At 39.1% G+C, this 25032-nt stretch overlaps 1 protein-coding gene across 2 annotated transcripts; it reads left to right on the top strand.

The window, feature by feature from the left end:
• The first annotated feature begins 1349 nt into the window (after positions 1-1349).
• On the top strand, positions 1350-24433 carry LOC119721084 (eukaryotic translation initiation factor 2-alpha kinase 3-like). Of its 2 annotated transcripts, none has more exons than XM_038190977.1 (17): positions 1350-1593; positions 3452-3719; positions 4272-4401; positions 9926-10123; positions 11229-11362; positions 12033-12282; positions 13392-13536; positions 14373-14642; positions 15224-15377; positions 16299-16487; positions 17140-17262; positions 17961-18107; positions 18750-19704; positions 20213-20392; positions 20820-20921; positions 21804-21866; positions 22710-24433. In XM_038190977.1, exons 2-17 carry the CDS (start codon positions 3502-3504, stop codon positions 22866-22868), a joined length of 3417 nt encoding a protein of 1138 aa, XP_038046905.1. In that variant the 5' UTR covers positions 1350-1593; positions 3452-3501; the 3' UTR covers positions 22869-24433. The 2 variants fall into 2 exon arrangements, with proteins under 2 accessions (XP_038046905.1, XP_038046904.1); XM_038190976.1 differs by having other exon boundaries at positions 1351-1589.
• Positions 24434-25032: the final 599 nt, after the last annotated feature.

The raw sequence follows: 25032 nt of genomic DNA on the forward strand, positions 1-25032 counted from the left end.
CAAAGAGGCAGGATGCTAAACTTTTTATTTTTTATTTGGCCTTACATGAGGCCAACATGAGGAACTTTTTATTGAAACAACACCCCCCACCACACCCCAAAAATCAATCAAAATTCCCTCCCCCCCCCCCCCCCCCTTGGAAAAACCTACATGTGCCTGTATAAAAATAAGAACAGATCAATAACGAACATTTGTGATACAGCGAGTATACAGTGTGTGTTCAGTTTTGATTTAAATTGAGAAATTGTTTGTCATGCTGACTTTAACAGCTTCACACACAGATGTTCCTGCATTATTGATTGACTAGTTTCTCCATGCATAGCTCAGCTGTTCCAGTAAATGCATGGTCCGTGGTTATGTGGAATTTGTCGATAAATACAGTTGCATTTATGCACATCACATTTCCTTGTATAACTTTGTACAGATTTCCTTTTATAAGAAGCTTCATGTTTGTGGTATTTGATTTGTAAATATTTTGAGATGAACTGTAAATAAAGAGAAAATTCACATGAATCTTTCAAAGTTGTGAAAGTTCTTGTTTGTTTGTTTGTTGGGTTTACCTCCAGGAATGGTACGGTTATGAGTGTGTCTTTTCCCATCCCTTATGTTTTTGCTATTTTGAGTGGGCGGGGTAATTAATTATACATTGGCAAAAATTATTCATTTTGTTAAAAACAAAAAATTAAATCTCACAGCATGCACAGGGTCGGTGGTTTGTGCCTTTCACTGCGCAAATCAAAATCAGTAATCCATTTGAACACGGATGATCTCCAAGTTTAACTTTTTAGGATTTTGGTTTTCCAGCCTTTTGAGGGAAATTTATCAGTTTCAAAATTCTAACGTCAGCAGTATGATTTAATCATGGAGAAATTTAATATAACTTTCACCGCCGGTTCAATTTGGCGCGTGTGAGTTGTTCTTGAACTTTCTACGCTGCAAATGGCGTGACGTAGTTCCCGATGAAGTCTTATCACAAGATGGGCTGCTGTTCTTATTTGGACATATCTAAATATTTTGCTTGGGGAGGGCCCAATTGATGACGAATTGCCTTTGTATGGAGTGCAACCAAGCAAGCAACAAGTGTTCCTGTCTTTATTTTTATATAAATTGATCAATACTATGTGAAAGAGAGTTTGAAAAACGAACAATCTCAACAAAATGGTTTCATTTTGTTTTCTCTATTTCAGTCTCAGAGACGTATCAATGCGATGTGAGTTGCATTAGGAAACAAATATTTTTACCTTCCTTGTTTTAGTCACATGGGCGTTTTATAGTTTCCGACCACGACACGCGTTGCCTATCTACAAATTATACCCGTTCGCGAATGAAAGTATTTTGTAGCTTGGGCACGGGTGCGCTCAATCAAAACACGAAAGCGATGTTTTGTACACGTAAAGCTCATATGCTAGGGACACGTCATTAGCTGATTAGAATAAGACGGAGAAACCGAAATCTTATTTATTCCCGCTGAAAACATTCAGCGAGGATAGACGTGGAGTTTGACAACATCAATGTTTGCCAAGTGGCTGAAATTGCCAGTGGCTGATTGCAGCGGTGAACGTCAAGTGAGCGGATGGTGCACGAAGCTTGTGCGTAGGTTTTTTTGTATTCACAATATGCATTAACCAGTTATGGTATTGAGTATTAAAGGGCATCTTGTTCGTGTGTCATAATGATGTTAGCCCCATAATTAATAGCCCCATATGTGACCTATTTACTGGACTACCTCCGTAAACATAGGCTACACATCCACACATGTACAAAAACGTGTCGCTCTTTGCCAAATTTTGATTTTCACATTTAGGCTTAGTTAATATAGTCGTGTTCCCTAACGTGGCGCACTTCGAAGCTTACCCAACTTTCCTTGTGTAGTGTTGCCAAACCTCTTTGTTGATAAACCTCAAATTCATGCAGTGAAATACTGGTACTTTTACCTTTTTAATGCTTGCTATTTAACCTCTGTGAACAATTTCGGTTTCATAAAATTTAATCCGAAATGCAAAAACGGTCGCGTCCGGAAATTGGGCACAAATTGGCGGAGTGTTCCCTAACGTGGCGCACTTGAATAAATCTCGGAAAATTCCAAATTAACATTTAAGAATTTCTGTAAACTTGATAAATTCTGATAAATCATTATTATCTTTACTTACAAACCCAGCCAGATGTTTGTCAGAAAAGTATTTTCTTATTTTTCGGGGCATTTTCAAAGGGTTCACTTTGCACTTGAAAATAAAATCGGAAAATCACGCCAAAATAATGTTTACTTTTAACTTTGTAACGGGTAATAAACTTGCGATTTATGAACGGGAGTGTTTAGAACTTGATGAAATTTCACTTTCTGTGAAATTTCAGTTAGAACTTTTGCTCTAGCTAGGCGCTACAGGCGAAAAATCAAAGTGCGCCACGTTAGGGGCCGCGCCACGTTAGGGTACATCAACAATACTTTTTTTTTTTTTAATAATAGGGCCTACTAGTTGTTTTGCTTAAGTTTAGTCAGAAGCATACTGGTGCACCCTCTTTAAATTATAGGATGATCAGAAAGTGCTGCCTTGCTCAGATGTCTATTTTTCGTGAAATTTCCAGATTCATTTGCACACGTTTGCGTATCAAAATTTCAACATAAAATTTCACAAAAATACCGCAAAACTGAATACCGCAAAACCTTTTGCGTGTATGGTGGTGTTCCCTAACGTGGCGCACTTCGACGTTTACCCAACTTTCCTCGTGTAGTGTTTCCAAACCTCTTTGTTGACAAACCTCAAATTCATGCAGTGAAATACTGGTACCTTTACCTTATTAATACTTATACTTGCTTTTTAATCTCTGTGAAAAATTTCGGTGTCATGAAATTTAATCGGCAATTCAAAAACGGTGGCGTCCGGAAATTGGGCACAAATTGGTGGAGTGTTCCCTAACGTGGCGCACTTGAATAAATCTCGGAAAATCACAAATTAACATTTAATAATTTCTGTAAAGTTGATAAATTCTGATAAATTATTATTATCTCTACTTACATACCCAGCCAGAAGTTTATCAGAAAATTATTTTCTTATTTTTCGGGGCATTTTCAAAGGGTTCACGTTGCACTTCAAAATAAAATCGAAAAATCACGCCAAAATAACTTTTTCTTCTAACTTTGTAACGGGTAAATAAACTCGTGATTTATGAACGGGAGTGTTTAGAACTTGATGAAATTTCACTTTCTGTGAAATTTCAGTTAAAACTTTTGCTGTAGCTAGATGCTACAGGTGAAAAATCAAAGTGCGCCACGTTAGGGGCCGCGCCACGTTAGGGTACATCACCAATATACACCTCATCCGACGTGAACTGGTTAAAAGTAGCTTCCATCGTGAATATCCAGCAGAAAATAGTTTTGATTTTAAAAAAAATCCTCTCTTTCCTTAATTGTTTAAATATTTTGACTCCTAATTTTTATTTATTCCTTTTTTAGTTTTTGCAGGTCCAGATGTTCCTGATGATTTCTAACAGAGGCGTATTGCAATGTTAAGACAGGCAACACTCTGTCGTAGTCTTCTAGTCACTGCCATCTCTTTGGCTCTAGCTCATGGGGCAACCAGTGCTGAGAACCAGGCATCTAGCACGCAGCAGCAGGCTGTAGGTGTTGACGGTGGCCCTAAAGCGACTGTCTATGTGGAAGGGGCCAGAGTGGCAGCGTACAATACCTGTAGTGAGAAGACAGCTTCAAACCACAACCGCAGGTATGGAAATTTATTATTTTATAGGTTTATATCGCACAGCACCAACCGTAAACTGTGTACGAAAATCATAATTTGTGACCCAAGAAACTGTTCAAAATTACAAAAAAAAGTGTCATTAGAATTGAGAGAAGTCTGCTTTAGGTTGGAAAGGTCTTTTTTGCATGATAAAAACACCCTTGACTTTAATTTGATCGAAACTTAAGAGGGGCTCTAGACTACACGATTGCCTAGCAATTTTTTTTCGGACTGAAACAATGGGAGTCTGCAAAAAAGCTCCTGGGAAAATAGCTCACAAACTTGAAGAAATCTGTGGGGTGAAGACAACAAAGAAATGTTCGGTTTTAGAGGTGGAGGGAAAAGTCTTGATGATCACTCTGAGGAAAACCCACGGAATCAGGCCGGGACTGAAAACCCAATTTACCTGTTGGCCTGGGTGGAATTCGAACCAAGGTCACAGTGGTAGAAAGCGAAGAAAGTACCACTCTGCCGGGGTCTGAACCACCAGCCAAAATATGCAACTTATCAATTGATGATCCAATATTTTTTATTTAGGGATTTGATGCTTGTAAGCACTCTGGATGGCAAAGTCTCTGCTCTGGACCTACACAATGCTGGATCAGTCCAATGGACGCTGGATACCGACATCGGTCCGCTCATGGATGCCTCCATCAGTGATTTTGAGGTATGATATTTGTGCATTTAAATTTTGAATGTTGCTTTAAAGATCGAAAGCTTTTGTGCCAACAAGTTCCGTCAAAATGACAAATAAGTTGCAGGTTATATTTGCTGTCTTTAAACTCCGGCTTTTATCCAGATACCAGCGTGCGGTGATTTTTTTGTAACTTGGCTCCCAAAGTATCTGTTATGATTTTATTTGACCGAATTTCTCCTTCTTAAATTATTTATTTCTTTTCTTGTTTATTTCAAATGATCTTTGGATGCTTTCCTCATATGTTCTTTTTTTATACCATTGATTTATATGCACTTACAAACTTTATCTGTGCATGACCCAAAACAAAAAAACCTGCATTCTTAGCTGCGGGAAGGCAGCTCTACAAGTACTCATGTCTTTCCTTTGGTTGGTTGGTTGGTTAGTAACAAACTTCACCCAATGCCTTTATTGGCAATCAATCACCTTGTCCCTTAAGCCCTCGCAACAACACATGCTTCAGGTCTCCACTGACCAGAGCTACCAATTTATTGCAGTCGTGGAAAATTGGGTCACGAGGTCACTCATTTCGCATTGGGGCTATCACTGTACTACATACAAATTGGGTGTTCCACATGCTATAAAACGCTCCATGCACCAACTGACGTTCAACAAAATAATGAGAATCCTTTTCACTTGAGTAGTTGTGCATTATAAGAACAGACTTTTACATCATGTTCATGACTTACAGGGTGAGTCAAAAAAACGAAACCCAAATGTCGGGACTATTGTTTTATTGAAGTTCCACATGTAGCACTTTCTAAATCTAAGACATCAAAGCACAATTCATAGGCTTTCTTTTAGTACAAGAAGCAATCAAATCACGCATCTACTTTTCAAGTTACGGAATTTTTAACACAACCACCCTTTTAAATTTCTGTCCACGGATCCCCAAAAAAGGTGTGCATTCTTTCAGCAAAACGAAAACAATTCACACACATCCCCATGTGATTTTTTTCGTTTTGCTGAAAGAACACTGAACTTTTTTTGTGATCCTTAAAATTCTGTAACTTGAAAAGTACATGAGTGATTTGCATGATATTTGTACTAAAATAAAGCTTATGAATTGGGCTTTCATATCCTAGATTTTGAAAGTGCTACATGCAGAACTTCACTAACACATTGGTCCCAATATTTGGGTTTCGTTTTTTTAACTCGCCCTGTATAGGCTGCAGCAGGTCTAGAGTTGGGCCTTTGGTCTACAGATGGGCTGCAGCTCTTTGATCAATTCGAGCTTGTTCAAAGTCGAGTGCAGCTTTTCAGATATGTATTACAAACACAAGGCCTTACTCTGAGTGCATGATAATATTGAACGCCAAAGCCGCCTTCTATAGTTCGATTTCATTCCATAATCAATTTCATCATTCCATTCGGCGATTCCATCATTCCATTCGGCGATTCCATCATTCCATTCGGCGATTTCATCATTCCATTCGGCGATTTCATCATTCCATTAATCAATTTCATCATTCCATTCGGCGATTCCATCATTCCATTCGGCGATTTCATCATTCCATTCGGCGATTCCATCATTTCATTCGGCGATTCCATCATTTCATTTGGCGATTCCATCTTTCCATTCGGCGATTTCATCATTCCATTCGGCGATTTCATCATTCCATTAATCAATTTCATCATTCCATTCGGCGATTCCATCATTCCATTCGGCGATTTCATCATTCCATTCGGCGATTCCATCATTTCATTCGGCGATTCCATCATTTCATTCGGCGATTCCATCTTTCCATTCGGCGATTTCATCATTCCATTCGGCGATTTCATCATTCCATTAATCAATTTCATCATTCCATTCGGCGATTCCATCATTCCATTCGGCGATTTCATCATTCCATTCGGCGATTTCATTCCATTAATCAATTTCATCATTCCATTCGGTGATTCCATCATTCCATTCGGCGATTTCATCATTCCATTCGGCGATTTCATCATTCCATTCGGCGATTTCATCATTCCATTCGGCGAGTCCATCATTCCATTCGGCGTTCATCCTTTCATTCGTCTATTTCGCATTTGATTTAGCCATTCTACATTTCATTCAGCAATTTCGCCCCTTTTGCACTTTATGCTATTCTGCATTTCGCATTCTATGCAGCTATTTCGCATTTTATGCAGCTATTCCGCATTTCATTCGGTCCGGCAGCGTCCATCCGTACGGAAGCGTTAAAGGGACACAGAAAGTAAAAAAAAGAAGAAGTCATAATTAGGACTTATTATTAAGTCATTGTTATGACTTATATCTTATAATAATGACTTAGTGTTAAGTCATAATTATGATATGGGCAATTCTCCATGGGAGAGCAAAAAATGTCAAAAATAAATATTTACATATTAAACCTTTTTTGTACTTTTTCCAGACCTCAATTAAATGGGGAATTCAGTTCAAAAAACGAAATTGAAAAAAGATACATATTTCTGGTAAAAACAGTGATTTTTGCAATTTATGATTAAAAACGTTCAGATTTGGTAAAAAAATAAAATTTTGTGTATGTATTACTTTCTGAATTATAGGGAAAAGAATTGATTTATTTTATGATGTTACAAGTTACTAACATTACTCAGGGTCATTTTAAAAAAATATAAAAATATAAATATATATAGTGTAGGCCTTCATTTAAAAATGTCAAAATTAGCACGTAATTCCGTTACCAAAAAAATGGCAAAAGTTACTTATTTCACAAATTTTCTTGTTTTTTTTCTTCAAATCATGTATGTTGAGAAAAGACCCTACTATAAACATAAATGAAAAATAAAAACTTTAAAATAGTAATTTCTTGGCATTTTTCCAAGTGGTAACGGAATTACGAAACGGTAACGGAATTACGGTAACGGAATTACGCATGCACAAAGTATGCACATTTCCTCCAGATTATGTACATGACATATTAAATAGGAGATTTGCATGTAACCTTGGACAATAACTTTAAATACTAAATTACTTGTTAAATCATTTCCCTCTTTAATTTGCTATTATACAATTAAAAATAATCAGGTGTTCCATTGATATTTTTTACTTTTACTTTTTCTTTTTTACTATTTAAAAAATGCTAATAGTTGTTTGGATGCTTAAAGGGAATATACATCATTTGCAAACATCAGAAAATAAAACTACCAAGTTTTTACGAAATACCTTACTAGGATGTTGGTAAATGACAGTCTCAAGCATCATGTAAAATTATGGCACCTGGTGTGAAGTACTTTTCAGGAAAATAATATTTTTGTATACATTTCCAACGGTGGTCGGCCGACCACCGTTGGAAAAACCTAACTATTTTTCAACTACTGCTCCAACTTAACACTCTTTCCAGTCCAAATTTTGTTTGCTACCGCGTATCTGTTACATGTTCATGAACGGGTGCAGGCCAGCTAGTCTGGTTCCCTTACCCTCCAATTTTCCGGCATCTATACATTGATCCATTTTACCTTTAGTGGAGTCAAGGAACCAGACTACTTGAACAGTTTTGTTTTTCTTGGTTTTTCCAGCATTTTCGAACACAAAACTTCAAACATGTCAGTGTAACAATGTTTGATCTATTATAGGCCTACTAACCCCTCAAATAGTTCATTTCTGAAAATTACAGCAAAAGCCAATGATGTACATTCCCTTTAAATATGTGTTGCCAAAGCCGTTGTCTGGTACCCACAGAAAATATATTCCATAACAAGTATATGAAAGTTGAGTACCAGACTGTACTTGTACTTCTACTTGGCATAACTTAACATCTTCCCTTGCTCAGAGATGCCAACCAGTGCAGCTTTATTGTATTTTCCACGATAAACTAGTGAAATACGATAATACAATTGTTCATAGTAAAATTCGATTTTCGGTAAAAAAAAAATATACATTGCTAACAGGCAATGCAGCCATCACCAGACTGCTTCATTTGACCTTGACCTTTGACCTAAAAAGTGAAGCCCAGACATGTTTAGGCCTACATTTACATTTTGATCTGCTAATTTTCACTTAGCTTTCCCCTTGTGGCATTTTATAAACTTCTAAAATTTGTATTGTGATGAGTTTATGTTGAATTCAATGTTAATGTATTGCATTTACCTATTACATGTAAACCCATGGCGTAATTCCGTTACCGCCCAGGCGTAATTCCGTTACCGTGATTAAAATGCAAATTATGAAAAGAGTGATTATTTTTTCAACTTTGTTCTGCATTGTAGTTAACAACACCCCTGAACTCTACAAATAACAGGCAGTGTCCAATTTTAAAATTTCAAAACTTCAGAGAGTTTTATTAATTTATGCGAGAACTCAAATATGCTTGTCCTCCGTCCGTAATTCCGTTACCGATATTAAGCTCCGCCCCTTAAAGGGTAATCTTGTGGGATTTTTTTTTTTTAGCGGTCAATCAATTCTATTGGGTCTTGGCTCCCTTTCCATGTTTAGATTAGTTGCCTAGCATAGAACATATTTTCTTGGGAAAGAATAATCCTTGACAAAGTGACAAAATTCCGTAATTCCGTTACCAAAGAATTGCCCATATATATCTCATAATTACGACTTAGTAATTGTTAAATCATAATTATGACTTATATCTCATAATTATGACTAATTATTAAGTCTTATTTATGACTTATATGTTATAATAATGACTTAATACTAAGTCGTAATTATAAGATATAAGTCATGACTTAATAATAAGTCATTATTATGAGATATGTCATTAATATGACTTAATAATTAGTCATAATTATGAGATATAAGTCATAATTATGATTTAACAATTACTAAGTCGTAATTATGAGATACATATCATAATTATGACTTAACACTAAGTCATTATTATAAGATATGTCATGACAATGACTTAATAATAAGTCATAATTAAGACTTTTTTTTTTACTTTGTCTTATGTCCCTTTAACGCTTCCGTACGGATGGACGCTGCCAGACCGAATGAAATACGGAATAGCTGCATGAAATGCGAAATGCCTGCATGAAATGCGAAATGGCTGCATGAAAAGCGAAATGCAGAAAAGCATGAAGTGAAAAAGGGGCGAAATTGTTGAATGAAATGTGGAATGGCTAAATCAAATGCGAAATAGACGAATGAAAGGATGAACGCCGAATGGAATTATGGAATCGCCGAATGGAATGATGAAGTCGCCGAATGGAATGATGGAATCGCCGAATGGAATGATGAAATCGCCGAATGGAATGATGGATTCGCTGAATGGAATGATGGAATCGCCGAATGGAATGATGAAATCGCCGAATGGAATGATGAAATCGCCGAATGGAATGATCAAATTGCCGAATGGAATGATGAAATCGCCGAATGGAATAATGAAATTGATAATGGAATGAAATCGAACTATAGAAGGCGGCTTTGGCGTTCCATATGATAACAGTAGAATCCACAACTTGTGTTCTAAAACAAGCATGCCCAACCTTCATGATCAAGCCATTGTCTATCGGTCGTCATTTTCAAGTTTCCATCGCCTCTCTCTCCCCCTCCAAAACCCAGGTCATCGGGCCGGACGGCAACTACAAGGTGATCCCTTCCCTGGACGGAGGTTTGTTCCGCTGGGACGGCCAGAGCGTGGAGCCGGTACCCCTCAGCGCCGACATGCTGCTGAGCTCCTCCTTCAAGCTGAGTGACGACGCTGTGATGGTGGGGGGCAAAGAGACCAGCACCTATGGCATCAACGCTGGGACTGGACAGGTAGGGTTTGAACAGTCTGTGGGTTTTCCCAAATCAGTATTGGGTTTTTGTTTAAGTTTCTCATAGAGAACAGTAAAAAAATTCTCATACTTCAATTTTTTTTTTAAATACTCAAAACTCTCACAGGTTTTCAGGCTGCACAGAAAAATGATGATCAACATGTCGTCTTTCATTTTCCGTTCAATTTTTTGGTGGGTTGACCACTGACTTTTTGAGATATTCTCACTCAAAGAAGACTACCTCTAAAACAAAATATTTCCCAAACTGGAAAAGTAGCCATATTGAAAAAGGATCCCTCCACAACATGGCTAAATAGCATTGCTTTTGGACCAAATACACATTCAAAATTGGAAGCCCCAAGTCCAGGCCAGAGGTGCAGTGCCACGTGTCTTCAATCTTCAAATTCCATGGCTCTCAAAACTCTTTCATTTAGAATAATTTGAATTTATTCATGAGTTCAGCGGACGGCGTTTTGGCCTATTTACAATGTACTGGGGTGCACCTGTTTTTAATGTGTCAATAATTTCAAGTGAGTCAGTCACCGTGACTAGGTGTTGAATTGTTATTACATGGCTTCACATCAGTACGCGATTTCAATCAATTTGTTGAACCATGGAGCCGTGGTCAGAGTGTTATTTAGCATGTGTTCTTTGCTAGTGCTTTTCTTCAAAATGGTACAATGGACATGAAACTTTCACCAAATGTGTCCAAAATACCAGCCTATAGCATATCTCATTTGCACTTGTTTTGAAAATTGCTACATATTTGTAATATTTTCTTAAATTTGGGTCCAGATCATTCTGACCCACCCTGTACTCATGGGGAAGACCTTTGTTTCCCATCTTTTGTTTTGTTTTGTTCCTATTGAAATCTCAAAACTCCATAGTGTTTCCCTTTCTATTGTGTTTTTTACCCCATAAGAAACCCTGTACATGTACATGTACTCTGCATTGTGCAGGACCACCAGTAATTTTGACTAAAACCAAGGACCTTTAACTTGTGCAGAAGCGCAAGTACATGTTATAAGCATGTCCATCGATTCCAAATTTTCATTTTGATATATAATTGTAATTTTTGGTATATTATTGGTGGTGCTTTCTGGCAGATTGTTTACATCTGTGGCGTGAGCGGCTGCCACATGTTTGAAGAGCACGAGAGCACCGACAAGGATGACATCATCGTTATTGAGAGAGTACAGAGGACCTGTCGAGCCGTGGAACAGCGCACTGGGGCAGAAAAGTCAGTAAAACACACGACATGAGTGACCCTATCATCCCATAACATGATTCCTAAGGACGGATTGTAAACATTGTACTTATTCATGTGCGTTAGAAACTGAAAGAGCATTTTTTTTTAAAATATGCTTGTTAAGCCTGTATGCACACATCAAACAATAAGTTAGGAGAAAGTTTATGATTTTCTTCATTTTTGCCAGTTTCAATATTTTGTATCCATAAACTGAATTATGCTCGTTCATATAATGCTTAAACCTTTCTGTATTAACCCTCCAGCTGTTTAAACAGTTTAAACAGACATTCAAAATTCCATCCACTTCAACTGGCACGCCTTACCAACAATTAGATCATATATTTTAAACGAGCACTCTGACTAGTCAAATTCAGTCAACAGACAAAAAGCAGGAAACTGGTGGCACAGCTGTCTTATCAATCACCGACAGTCAAAGCATAATTGTATCAAGTTACATAAACAGTCACAGCCAGTCAATCATGCTTCATGTAGGCTGGTAGCTCTTACCTGTTGAAAACAGTCACTTTATTGATATTGACTGAAATGAAAACTTGGCAGAGAATGTATGTTTGCATAGGAGGGTTAAAGTCCAAAATAACTTTCAAAATTTCGTATATTTGTACTCATGAATTGTTTTCCCTCTGTTTTTGGTAAAACCCAGGTGGAATTTTAGCGTAGGCCAGCACGAAGTCTCCTACCTGCCCGGTTCCCATGAGGACGAGGACCTCAGTTCCTATGATGATGACTACGACGACGATTATCACCAGGCAACCGTCTGCGTTGAGGAGACGGAGGAGGAACGCGCCGCCAGGCGAGACCTGATGCACCCGGTCTTCAAGGTCTTCATCTCGCCGGGAACCGTGCTGGCATATAGCGAGAATGACCCGGGGCGGTTGCTATGGAAACAGGAGGTTTGTAAACTTTGGATTTTTGATTTGTCCATGACTTTTCGTTGCGATTGAACCTATTCAATGAATAACAAAAAAGAATGTAATTGAAAAGTTCACTGTAAAGGCCGGTTATACTCGGCGCAAAAATGAATGCGAACGCAAATTTGTGATGTTAGCGCAAGTTTTTGCGCTGCGAATTCACAAAAGTTGAACACATTTTAACTCCGGCGAATTTCGCAACAAATGCTTTGTGAAGTCGAATTCGCATCGCATTCTAATTCGCATGAAGTATGAACTGGGCTTAATTTTCAATAAGTAAACCGTTTTTAACCCTTGCCCTGCTAGATGCAACAGAGTGCATCAGGTGTAAAAGTCTGTGGGGCCTTGCTGCATTGAGCCATCGTCACCAGCGCATAAACGGCCAATTCGGAGACGTGTTAGCTACATGTAGTCCCATTGAGCAATGCCATAGTTGTTTCCTGCTGCAGTTGGTGACCAAAGACTCTGAGGAAGTTTGGCCTTGAGTTTTATTGATCATGATACACTGAGTAGGCTTCTCATGTTGACAAGTGTTGCATGTTGCTGTGTTCAGTTTATCAGCAGGGTTTGTAGCAAAAATACCCTATATCGGTTAAGGTTTAAAGTTGTTTAACCCTAACTCCCTAGGCATTTTTGCTAGGACACAACCTCAATCCTGCAAAATCCTCCAATTGCCTCCATGTCAAAATAGCATACAGCCTCAATCCTCCAAAATCATTCATTATTTCTTGAATGTGGTCCTCAGAGGGGTGACCACTGCCTCAATCCTGCAAAATCCTCCAGCAATCACTGTCAATATTCAACATATTGACAGTGATTGCTGTCAATATGTTGAGGCAGAGCCAGTGACATCCTGGAGCAGTGCAGAGGATTTCAAGTGTGATTTAGGTCAACATTTACAATGTGTGCACGGCTGAGCATAAACAACACAAGGTCCAGGACACAGTGCATCCTTCAAAATCAGCCATACGTTTTTGCCACATAGCCGCAATCCTGCAAAATCCTCCATTTTGCAAAGAGGATTTTGGAGGTTTTGGGAAGGTTAGGGTTAAAGCATTAAAAGGTATTGTTATTTCTATTTTATAATTCAGTTTTCAACAGCCATTGCAGCCGCCTGGACCATCAAGGAAGGAAAACTAGATCAGATTGATCTTTTTGATGTCAAAAACATTCCCCTGCTCGGAAACGATGGAAAGGAGCAGCCAAGCGCTCGGTTACAACCAGCCCTGTACATGGGTAAGCTGCTATCTTGTTACGCGCTTAGCAAAAATTACCTCTAAGCAGTCATAAGCAGTATACATCACATGACATTTTTACTGTTAAGTGTTTTTGCTACGAATTTTGTTAATTGTGTTCTGTGCTTAGATAATCCATATAAAGTTTATGAAATTGGTTTTCGGGTCCTGAAACCAGTATTTTCCTAGGGGTGCCGGTGGGTGTGAGGTGGTAAAAGAAATTCGGCTGAGAATGGACCCTGCGAGCGCAAAGCACGGAGCCCTTGCGGCGTGGGTCCAAGGCCTGCTTAAGGGCCCCTGTAGTGCAATCTGAGGCATTTCCTGGCTACTTTCCTGTTTACTTTTTCCAACAGTGGCTGTCAAGATTATAAGTAAAAGTTATACTTATGTGTTCAAAATATGTGATGCGATCGAGCTACATGAGCCGTTTGTCGGGAATTTTCATTTGGAGATAAAGGCCAACAAACGGGTCACTTCATCACATCACTTCATCACATCTCTTGGTGTTCTGACTTTCATAAGTTTTGAACTAAAGATGGTATCAGCATGCGGTTTTCACAGCAGTTATGCTGAGATTGTGCTCTTTTGAAATCTGTAATAATTTTTTTTCTGACCAGGGTCGACAAATGATTCATGTAGTTTGACCGCATCACATATACTCTTGTTTTCTTCCGTACTCAATCTTGACAACCATCCATTTCAATTTGTTGCCATTTACCTATTGAAAAGGTAGGTACGTGTGGGTCGCCTCGCGATTGAATGGGCAGAGAATGTTAGTGTCCTTCTCTCATAATTGAACTAATAATTATTTTTTTGCTGGGTACTCCTTCCTCTTAGGTGAGTACAACACGCAGGCATATGTGCACCCCTCCAAGGAACTGCAGCAGACTGTCAGTGACATGACCGCAGCAGCAACAGCAGCAGCAGCAGCTGCAGGCCGTGGTACAAAGGATTACGTCCCCGGCTTTCCCGCGCCCAAAGTGCAGTGGCGGCCCTACATGTCAACGGCGCCCTCCAGGACGCCCATCGTGGCCAACGATCAGAGCAGAGGGCGACATTGGGCATCGGACAGCAGTGCCATTACCGTGTGGTCCCAGTACCCATTTGGTAAGGATACATTTTTTGGTGTTTGTTTTTTCTAATAAAACAAAAATATTTTTGAAATGATAAAAAAATGTTGTCAAGACAAGTTCATGCTGGGCACGAAGATGCCAATTTGTGACCCCATGGGAAGTATTTATCACAGAAATTGACACAAGATGAATATGTTTCAACAAATTTTTATAACAAATTCGCTTTGTATTTGTTCAAATATAAACTGGCCTTCATTTATGAATTGAAATTTGCATTTTGGAACTCTGTTACTTTCAATTTATCAGAGATGCCACTTTTCAGGTTTTAACCTGAATTCAGGTTTTTTTCAAAAAATGTGACAAATTAAAAGTGCTGGATTTGGTCTGAAACATCCAGAAAACACGTTTTTGAAAGGGGGTAAGGGTAGTTTCAGGTTTTTTAGTAGTGTTTCAGGCTTTTTATTGATATATTGGTGGCATCTCTGATTTATGTGTGCTCAAGATTTTGAGTTTGAAACTTGTAGATATATTGCAATTTTTTATTTAAAACTTCTGCATTGTGCGTGAACATAACAGGTCGTAATTAAAGTTAATTTGTTCATTCCATAAATTCAGATGTTGGCTATTACGTGCTGCAACAGACTTCAGCCCACTATCAAGTTATGGGTCCTAAGAGAGATCCAGGCTACATAGACTCCAACGACAGTGGGTCGTCGGACCAGCACGACGGTCTGGATATATTACTTTCTGCATCGGCCACATTCTGGTGGTAAGTGATAAACGGATTTCTATGTGTTACACATTTCAATATGTTACAGATTTCAGTGTGTTACAGATTTCATTATGTTACAGATTTCATTGTGTTACAACTTTCATTGTGTTACAGATTTCATTGTGTTACAAAAGACAGATTTCATTGTGTTGCAGTTTTCATTGTGTTACAGATTTCATTGTGTTACAGATTTCATTGTGTTACAGATTTCACTGTGATACAGATTTCATTGTGATACAGATTTCATTGTGTTGCAGATTTCATTGTATTACAGATTTCATTGTGTTACAGATTTCATTGTGTTACAGACTTCATTGTGTTACAGATTTCATTGTGTTACAAATCTCATTGTGTTACGGATTTCATTGTGGTACTGATTTCATTGTGTTACAGATTTCATTGTGTTACAGATTTCATTGTGTTCATATTTCATTGTGTTACAGATTTCATTGTGTTACAACTTTCAGTGTGTTTTTTTTCAAATTTGTGTTACAAATGACAGATTTCATTGTGTTAAAGATTTAATTATTACAAATTTCATTGTGTTATTACAGATGTCATTGTGTTACAGATTTCATTCTGTTACAACGTTCACTCTGTTACAAATGTTATTGTTTTGTGGACTTGCGCGACCACTACTTTTTTGTTATCAACCGTAAGTATCACAATTCTGACCCCAAAGAAGACACAACATAAAACAATAAAAAAAAGCACCAAAAACAAAAACAATGGGTTGAGCCAAATGTATGAATGGACAGTCACCTGACCAAAAGTCATGATCTTATTGGTCAATGCGCACCATTTGATTGGTAGACAGGAAGGGTCCATTGCCTAAATTGCCGAATTTGGTTCTGTGCCAAAATCCTGAAAAATTCCCCCCTAATCAAAATACCTTTTTTGTTTGAAATGTGATTCTAGGAAAGAAATACTTGCCCTGAGTCTCGTTCTGGCCCTGGGTATGCAGTTCCTGTGTCACATGCTGAGGTCTGGCGCTACGTTGGACCGGGTCAACAGCCTCAGTCTCGCTGGCTCCGTCAGCATGCAGGAGTCTGTCACAGAGGACACCGGTGGAAGTGCCGAGAACCAGCCAAAGGAATATAAGTCGAGGCAAGTTTTTAAGTTTCCAAAACTCGATTTTAAATAAAATATTTAAATTAAACCAGTCTGACAAGGTACTTTTAGTTCCCGGAAATATTCAAGATTTCATACCAAAAATCGTAGATTATGCTATGGTTATTAGCATATTAGCTATATGGCGTTATTTACCAGTACCCAACAGAATCCCACTCTGAATGGTTTCAGTTGCCCGCTGAATCCAACAGAATCCAACTATGTTCCGTTTTAGTTACCTGTTGAATCCAACATATTTCAACAGGAATATATACAAGGTCTTTACTGCTCAATCAAACGAAAATCTAAAATACCAGGATCCTGTTAGATTGTGCAGGGTTAGAGATAACTTATTATGTTAATCAACAATGCAATGCATGTATGCTTTCATTTTATTTCATTGTGTTGGATTATATTTGTAATGTATTGTGTGTATTATCATTTGTAGTGTATGCAGGGCCCCAATGGAAACCAGTTTTAAACTGTTTGGGCATACCCTGGGGAAAAAAATATAATAAATAAAATAAATAAATATATGCACGAACAGTTTATTAGAAGAAAATTATAGCCCCAAAATTTAATGAAAATGGAAAGAAAGAAAAAAAGTGTTTGACAGTTTGTTTTATTTTTAAAAATTGTAACTTTGTAGATATTTGACTGACTTTGAGCATCAGCGGTGCCTTGGGAAAGGCGGCTTTGGCATTGTGTTTGAAGCCAAGAACGTGGTGGATGAGAACAGCTATGCTATCAAAAGGATCTGTCTTCCAAACAGGTATGAGCAAGGAATTTACTCAATCCAGAAAAGACCAAATTTTGCATTGAAGATTCAATGAATTAGTTTCGTTATTTAATGAAAATTTAATGTGTTGTCTTGAGTGATTGAGAAAAAAATCACTTAGGTCGGACTTGAACCCACGACCTCCTGCTTACTAGTGCAGACGTCTTACCACTTGACCACCGAGCTTGCCAGGGTCTGCTGGCTGGTTTGAATCAGATATAGCAGCGGGTACCGCAACCAAGGGCAAGTTCACGCAAGAACTATTGTTGACCAATGGTTAACCATAGTTCGACTAAAGTTAGCCCAAACTCTGTCTAGTCAATGATGGTTGACTAGGCTAGTCGACTATTTGGAACCAACCTACTGGGGCTGGTTGCATCGCTGGTAACCAATAGCCGCTCGCATTCATAACGTACAGCAGGGAGCCAGGACCCAGAAGTTTTGCGATGACATTTGACTGGTCAGCGTTTGACTAGAGCCGTTCGCACATTGCTATTAGTGCGCAGGCGTAAGTTACGTCACAAATCAACCACTAGTCAACTAATGGACCTTGCCCGAACTTGCTCCAAAATGGACCTACATCTGTGAAGGGCAAAACCCAGTATTAAATTTACATCATCCCGACGCAAATTCCATCTTATAAATTCATTTTTAGTATTGTTTTTCATCTATGAGTTGTGTTTCTGTCCTAGAACTAAAGCACGTGACAAGGTCCTCCGCGAGGCCAGGGCCTTGGCCAGGCTAGATCACAGCAGCATCGTCCGCTACTTCAACTCCTGGCTGGAGGAACCTCCGGCCGGATGGCAGAAGATTCAAGATGATCAGCTCCTGGGTGACAGGTAAAGTCTTTGAGTTCTTTTGTTCTTGTTTTCTTTGGGTACTTTATGCAACACTTTGAGCATTATTAACCCGAAGTCCCCAGGCATTTTTGCTAGGATGCAACCTCAATCCTGCAAAATCCTCCAACTGCCTCCTTTTAAAAATTGCATACAGGCTCAATCCTGCGAAATCCTCCGTCATTTCTTGAATGTGGTCCTTGGAGGGGTGACCACTGCCTCAATCCTGCAAAATCACTGTTAATATGTTGAGGCAGAGCCAGCGACATCACAGAGCAGTGCAGAATATAATCTAGGCCCAAATTTATGCACGGCTGAGCATAAACAACACAGGGTCCGGCCTTAGACCTTGACACAGTGCATCCTCCCAAATAGCTACACATTTTTGCCATATAGCCTCAATCCTGCAAAAAGCTCTGTTTTGCAAAGAGGATTTTTGAGGATTTTGGAAGGTTAGGGTAAATTTGAAATTTGGATGAACATTTAGGATTCATTAGGGCTAAAAAATCTTGACCGTTTTTTTTTTTTTAATTTTAAGTACACAAAAATATTCTTGGTGAATGTGATCATTCTTTATTTTCACCCCTTAATGACATTGCATCGATCTACAAACTAAACTTAGTGGTTTTTTTGTTAACTTTGCAGTGTCAATCCCAGCCACACCACTCTTCTATCGCAGTCCACGACAGCCAACTTCAACAAGGACAGTCTGTTAGTCCGAGACAAGGAGCAGTTCATGAGCCAGACCAGCTCCCACCTCAATCTACCCCGAACCGGCCGAGTCGAAGACCCAGAGAGTGACGTTTTCGCCGACAGAGATTCCGAAGACTTCTCAGTGGGCAAGGCTGACTATCTCTCCAATCTCCGCGACGAAAGCGGCTCGTTCAGTATTGAGTTTTGCGATGAGGGCGATGGCAATGACGACACTGAAGTCAGCCTGACACCAAGAGTTGAGGAATCGGCTACGTTTGATCTTAAGCCGAACAGCGATTCTGAAGTCCTGACTCCAGTCAACGCTCTGCCCCACGTTTCTTTCGGAAGATTTGCCCACAAGCCGCCGAGCCGCCAGCAAGCTATTCAAGAGGATTCTTTCCAAGTGATATTTGAGAACAGCACAACAGAAGACAGCACCGCAGCAAAAATCGGCAACCGTGACTCACTCGGCTGTGAGGATTCACCAAACTCCCCATCAGATCACAATCAAAACTCGGATTCTTTCTTAGTGGTTTTCCAAAGCGGCAACCCCGAACGCAGCACCCCCAAAACTGGCAATATGGACTCGGCCGGCCTCAATGACTGTCCACCCCAACACCAGAGCTCCACATCAGATCTCGGCCACGAACTTCCAAGAAAAGACGCCTCAGGCAAACGCCCCAAGGAGGGCTCTGTAGGAGGTGCAGGCGACGCCCAGGGCTGCCACTCGGTGCCCAGGGTCTACCTGTACATCCAGATGCAGTTGTGCCAGAAGGAGACGCTCAAGGACTGGCTGGGGGCCAACACGCTGAGCAGGGATCGGGTCAAGCAGCTTCACATCTTCCAACAGATCCTGGCCGCTGTGCAGTACGTGCACTCCTGCGGCATGATCCACAGGGACCTCAAGGTAACAAAACATTCAGTTACACTTGTGACCCCTCTATGAACTTCGTAACTTCGATAATTGTTGATTCTGGGATTGTTTTGGGGAATGGTACACACGTGTGAATCGTAATCAGGAATAGATTACGCATCTGCAGCTGCATTTGTCTTGCGAGCTTGTAGGCTGCAACCCTCCATTTAGTTCCCAGAAAATTTCCCCTTTTTGTGCACATTTTTGTCCATAAGAATTACTTCCTCTAATTTTCTGAAACTGTTCAGAAAGTCAGTTTTTTGAAAAGTTTTTCAGTTTTTTCACCGCCCTCCAAGTCTAGAACAGGGCCTAGGCGTTTAAGTTTGCGTAACCAAGAGTCAGTTCTTGGCAGATGTAATACAGGGCTCTTCAAAAAGGAGGAACATAAGCCAAGAAGCAAAGATCTTAACCCTAACTCTGTATAGGGTGTGTGAAAAATCATAGGAAAATTGGAGGATTCAGGACTGTTGGGGCTCATTTTAAGTATATTGTTTGTTCCCAGCCTTCCAACATCTTCTTCTCGGCGGACGGGACTGTCAAAGTGGGTGATTTCGGCCTGGTGACTGCCGTGGACACTCAGCTGGAGACCGGCGAGTCATTGGACGATGACCTAAGCAGCATTGACCTCAGTAAGAAGCACACCAGCCAAGTCGGTACCCAGCTCTACATGAGTCCTGAACAGGTATGATAAACAGAGTTTTTAAAAAATGTATAACTTCTACATGCTTACGTGGATTTTGATGAAACTTTGACGCAGTGACCCTCGGTTGGGAAGACACAATTCTTCATCGGATTACTGAGGTCAAAAGTCATGTAGGGGTCATTAGAGGTCATTGTTCAAATATGCTTCAAATGTTTCTTTGTCTACAGAATTTGATTGACTTTAATGTCACTTGGATGGAGTGATCCTTGGGTGGGGGTACATCACAACTCTTCCAAAAATTGGAGGTCAAAGGTCATGTAGGGGTCATTTTAAAATGCACAAAATGTGACCTTTTTTAAGAACACATAACGTAATAGAAAAAGGTGACACATTTTGTTGACAGACCACTTGTTTCATCATCAAATCGTTGATCAGACAATTTTTTTTCAATTTTTTTCTCTTGCAGCTGAGTGGAAAGACTTACGACCACAAAGTGGACATCTTCTCTCTGGGTCTGATCTTCTTTGAGTTGTTGCATCCCTTCGGCACACAGATGGAGCGCATCATGGTAAATCTGCTCTGTTGATATCATTTGCCCAGATTTTTCATTCAGCTGGATATAAAGTCAATACGGCCCTGCCCACTGTGCACATTGGCAACAACACATGAGCCTCTCCAATGTCGGCCAGCGGCACGTGCACGCACGTTGGACATTAATCATGGCTGTGATTGGTCAAAACACCTCTGGGCGGGGCTAAATGGATCGATCTATTGGAGTGTACCTGGACTTGAACCCGAGACCACTGGACTGTCTTTTTTGCTCTTCAAATTAAGTTAGCCAACCCCTTTTTGCCAAAACCGTAGTCAATCGCAATATTTAGCCAGAACTTACAAAGGTCACCATGATACATATACACACTAGGGTTCACATACAACCTGTGTCAAATTGTCAAAAATTTCATTGGCAGTTGCGGTACTTTTTTTACAGCTGTCCTTTGTTAGAATCCGACCTGTATAAAGTTGTTTCCTAGTCTTGACCCAACCCCACCTGGGCCCAATTTCACGGCGCTGCTAAGCAAAAAAAAATGCTTAGCACATAAACAGCCTGGCTTATAAAAGTAGTTTACCAGCCAAAACTCCTCGTGATTTTCATGCTATAGCAAACAACAGCTGAATACAAATTACGAGCAATATACATCACATGGAGTTTTGGCTGGTAACCTGCTTTTATAAGCCAGACTTTTTTTGTGCTAAGCAAATTTTTGTGCTTAGCAGTGCCGTGAAATTGGCCCCTGATGTTAGCCCAAGGTGATATCTGAATGAAATTGCCCAAACCCTGGCCTGGGTTCACATCCAAGCAGTTAAAACTTAATTGAAAAACAATTCCAAAAACAAAAGTTTTAGATTTGACTTGACAAACCCTAAGAAAATATCGACGTAATCTTTTCAGGTGATGACAGGATCACGACAGCAGAAGTTCCCTGACAGATTTGCAAAGGAACTACCGTCGGAGGTAGGCTTTTAATTCTTCTTTTTTTCAACAAAGCTGTGGAGTGGTTTACCAGTGTTAAATGCACTGCTTTTGATAATTTACTTGTTTTTTCATGAAGGCTTACTGTGCAGCTAGATGGTGTGGCACTACAATACACCTTTGCCTTAATAAAGTCTTAATGTTCAGTCACTCTCATTATAATGTTGACGCTATAATGAATTTGTAAGTCACCAAAGGTGTAGCTTTAAAGGGAATGTACAACATTTGCTTTTGCCGCAATTTTCAAAAATAAATGGATTTGGAAGTTTAGTATGTTATAGAAAATATCATTACACTGACTGGTTTCACGTTTTTGGCTTGTAGAGCTAAGAAAGCCATTCATGTTCTTATAGTCTGGTTCCCTGACCCCAATTAAGATGAAACAGAGCAATTTATAGACTTTGGGGGAATTGTAAGGTCAGAGAATCAGTCTAGCAGGCTTGTACCCCTTGACAGGTGCGTAATCAATTGCTAAGAAAATGCAGAATAACTAAATATGACAAATTAGGAGCAGTTTTTGAAAAAAAAGTCAGTTTTCTCCAATGCTGGTCGGCCGACCATCGTTGGAAAAATACACTTTTTCTTGGAAATGTCAGCACACCAGGAGCCACGATTTTACAGGATGCTTTAGACTGTCATTCCCTAAAAATCCAGTAAGGTATTTCGTGCTAATTTGATCATTTTGTTTTTTGATGTTTGCAAATGTTGTATCTTCCCTTTATAATACGCTACATGACCGTGTAAAAATTTGTGATATGTCTTGCTTTCCTTATGAGTTTCGTAGTAATGTGGTTTTTGTATGCTTTATCGCCAACTTGCTTGCAGACTGAGCTCATAAAGATGCTGCTGTCCAACAATCCCGCCAACCGACCCGACGCCGATGAGATCACGGAGAAAGACACCTTCGCGCGCCTGTACAGGAACTTCGTTCCGCCTGCTGCCAACAGCAACAGAGGGCGCTATTCTTCAAACTCCAGCAACTGATTGCTTACTTTCACCAAACAAAACTTTTCATCGAGATGTGTTAAACTAATTCTGATTGAGCGCATGCTAGTCAGAATCAACTACTGGTCAAACTTGCTGTGATGCCTTTGCATTTATTTTTTTCTTACTTTTTCACAGATGAGTGAATATTTAAAATACAGAATAATGAAGACACAGTACACAAGTTATTTACTTTTTAATTTGTTTTTTAATTGTCTTTCCTCATTCAAGTGTAATAAAACTTAACAAGTATGCGTGTCATTCCTGCTGTTCAAGTTTTATTTAGATTTTGAAAATAAACATGAATGTACCTTTTTCCAAAAACACAAAAACGTACCATTTTACAATTTTACTTTGCATGCATTTCGTTAGTTTGATGTGTTCCCCTCTATATTTCAAGTATAACTCTGCTTTGCCATTAGTCTCGGCCTGAGACTCTAGTGATTGACAGTGGCTCGTGCATAGTGCGCCCTCTAGTGGCACAATAATTAGATCAGCGCGCCTGCTCACACTAAGTTAAAAACAGTTGTGCGAGGGCCGAGGGCGCTCTACAACAATAACTAAAATCACTATTGATTACCGACGTCTTGAGCCAAGTCTACTTTGCCATGAAATTCAGACTCAGTTTTTTCCCCCTGAAATCTTAAGAATGATAGTCAAACAGATAATGATGTACATAAGTCTTGGTTGTTTATTACTTTTTAAATTATTTGTCAAATCCTGTTTGAATAATGCAGTAATTGACTTTTTTTCTCTCTTGCTTTCAGATTTTTCTGTTTGCAAACAATTATGTGCATGACTTTTGTTTTAAATAGTTAAGTTTTCTTATAAGATTAACTAACGAGGCAACAATTTAAGACACAAAACAGAACTTGAGGGCCACAACTTTGAAAGACATCTAAAAATGAAAGCGTACCGCGATATATTTTTGTATCTCTCTTCAGCTGACAATTAAGATTAATGGTTAACATTCCTGTGCAGTGTAACTTATTAGTTGCCGCAGAATTAGTTTTGAGCCAAGATAATATATATATGTATGTTTACTACAATATATGATATATCTGTCATTCTAAAGTTCAACAAAAAAAGTTGACTGGAGTTGGGTTTGAGCCTGCGACCACTGAATTGCCGTTCCGGTGCTCTACCAATGGATCTATCCAACCCTATGTTGGCGGTTCCGCGTTACTTTTAATATTCAACTTTAAAATAATTATAATGCCCCTACTCTGTTCCCTTACAGTGGTTTATTTGAAAATCTATAATATATCTGTTTACATAAACAAGGCTCAGTGGTGTCCGTAAAGTACTCGTAATTATTGTCACAATTCTGAGATACTGATCATACTGGAAAATGTACACTCGTTGCCTAGGATAGCGAGTTGCCTAAAAAGCTATTGATATTCTTCCAAATACCTTTGTACTATGTACAGAGTAAACTTATATATTTTATATGTTAATAACGTGAAATATTACTTTATCGCTGGCACTCTTAACAGTGCAATGTATATTTTTTCCTTGTAAATAATTAAAGTTTTAAATTAAATCTCACAGAAGAAAATATTAAACGAGTTTTCAAGTTTGTGTTTAGAACTCATCAATTTTCAACTTAAATCTCACAGAAGACAACATTGAACAAGTTTTCAAGTTTGTGTTTAGAACTTATCAACTTTCAACTTTGTGAGTTTGATAACAGCATGAACATGACTTTGTGAGTCTTAACACGAATTACAAAATACAAACTGAAACAGTCTTAAATTAACAAAAAAAACTTGTTTGCTAAATGAGAAATGCAAGTTTCATTGGTTTACCATCATTCAGAGGATATTTTTCCCCCTTTCGTTGGACTCATTTTTCTCCTTTGATTGTTTCTCCACACGTCTCACACAGGTCCTTGGCATTCTTGATCTTCTCGACCATGAAAGGGTTGAACTGGGTGGCCAAGTCCACTTGGAGCATGTGTGCCTGCACTGTGTAATGAAAAATGCACAATTGAATTCATTCTGCCGTCATGACGTGGGGCAGGATTTTTTGTTATACCTAGGGGGCCAAATTTACATGTTTTGAACTGGGTGGCCAAGTCCACTTGGAGCATGTGTGCCTGCACTGTACAATGGAAAAATGCACAATTGAATTCATTCTGCAGTCATGACGTGGGGCAGGATTT

This window comes from Patiria miniata, unplaced genomic scaffold (genome assembly GCF_015706575.1).
Source record: "Patiria miniata isolate m_02_andy unplaced genomic scaffold, ASM1570657v1 HiC_scaffold_9, whole genome shotgun sequence".
NCBI lineage: Eukaryota > Metazoa > Echinodermata > Asteroidea > Valvatida > Asterinidae > Patiria > Patiria miniata.

What these genes read in the sequence shown, in the direction of transcription:
- LOC119721084 (XM_038190977.1), top strand. Translation starts at nt 3,502, where the DNA reads ATGTTAAGACAGGCAACACTCTGTCGTAGTCTTCTAGTCACTGCCATC. An exon ending in ACAACCAGCCCTGTACATGG is followed by an intron (nt 13,537 to 14,372) that starts GTAAGCTGCTAT and finishes CCTTCCTCTTAG; the next exon opens with GTGAGTACAACACGCAGGCA. An exon ending in CCAAAGGAATATAAGTCGAG is followed by an intron (nt 16,488 to 17,139) that starts GCAAGTTTTTAA and finishes GTAACTTTGTAG; the next exon opens with ATATTTGACTGACTTTGAGC.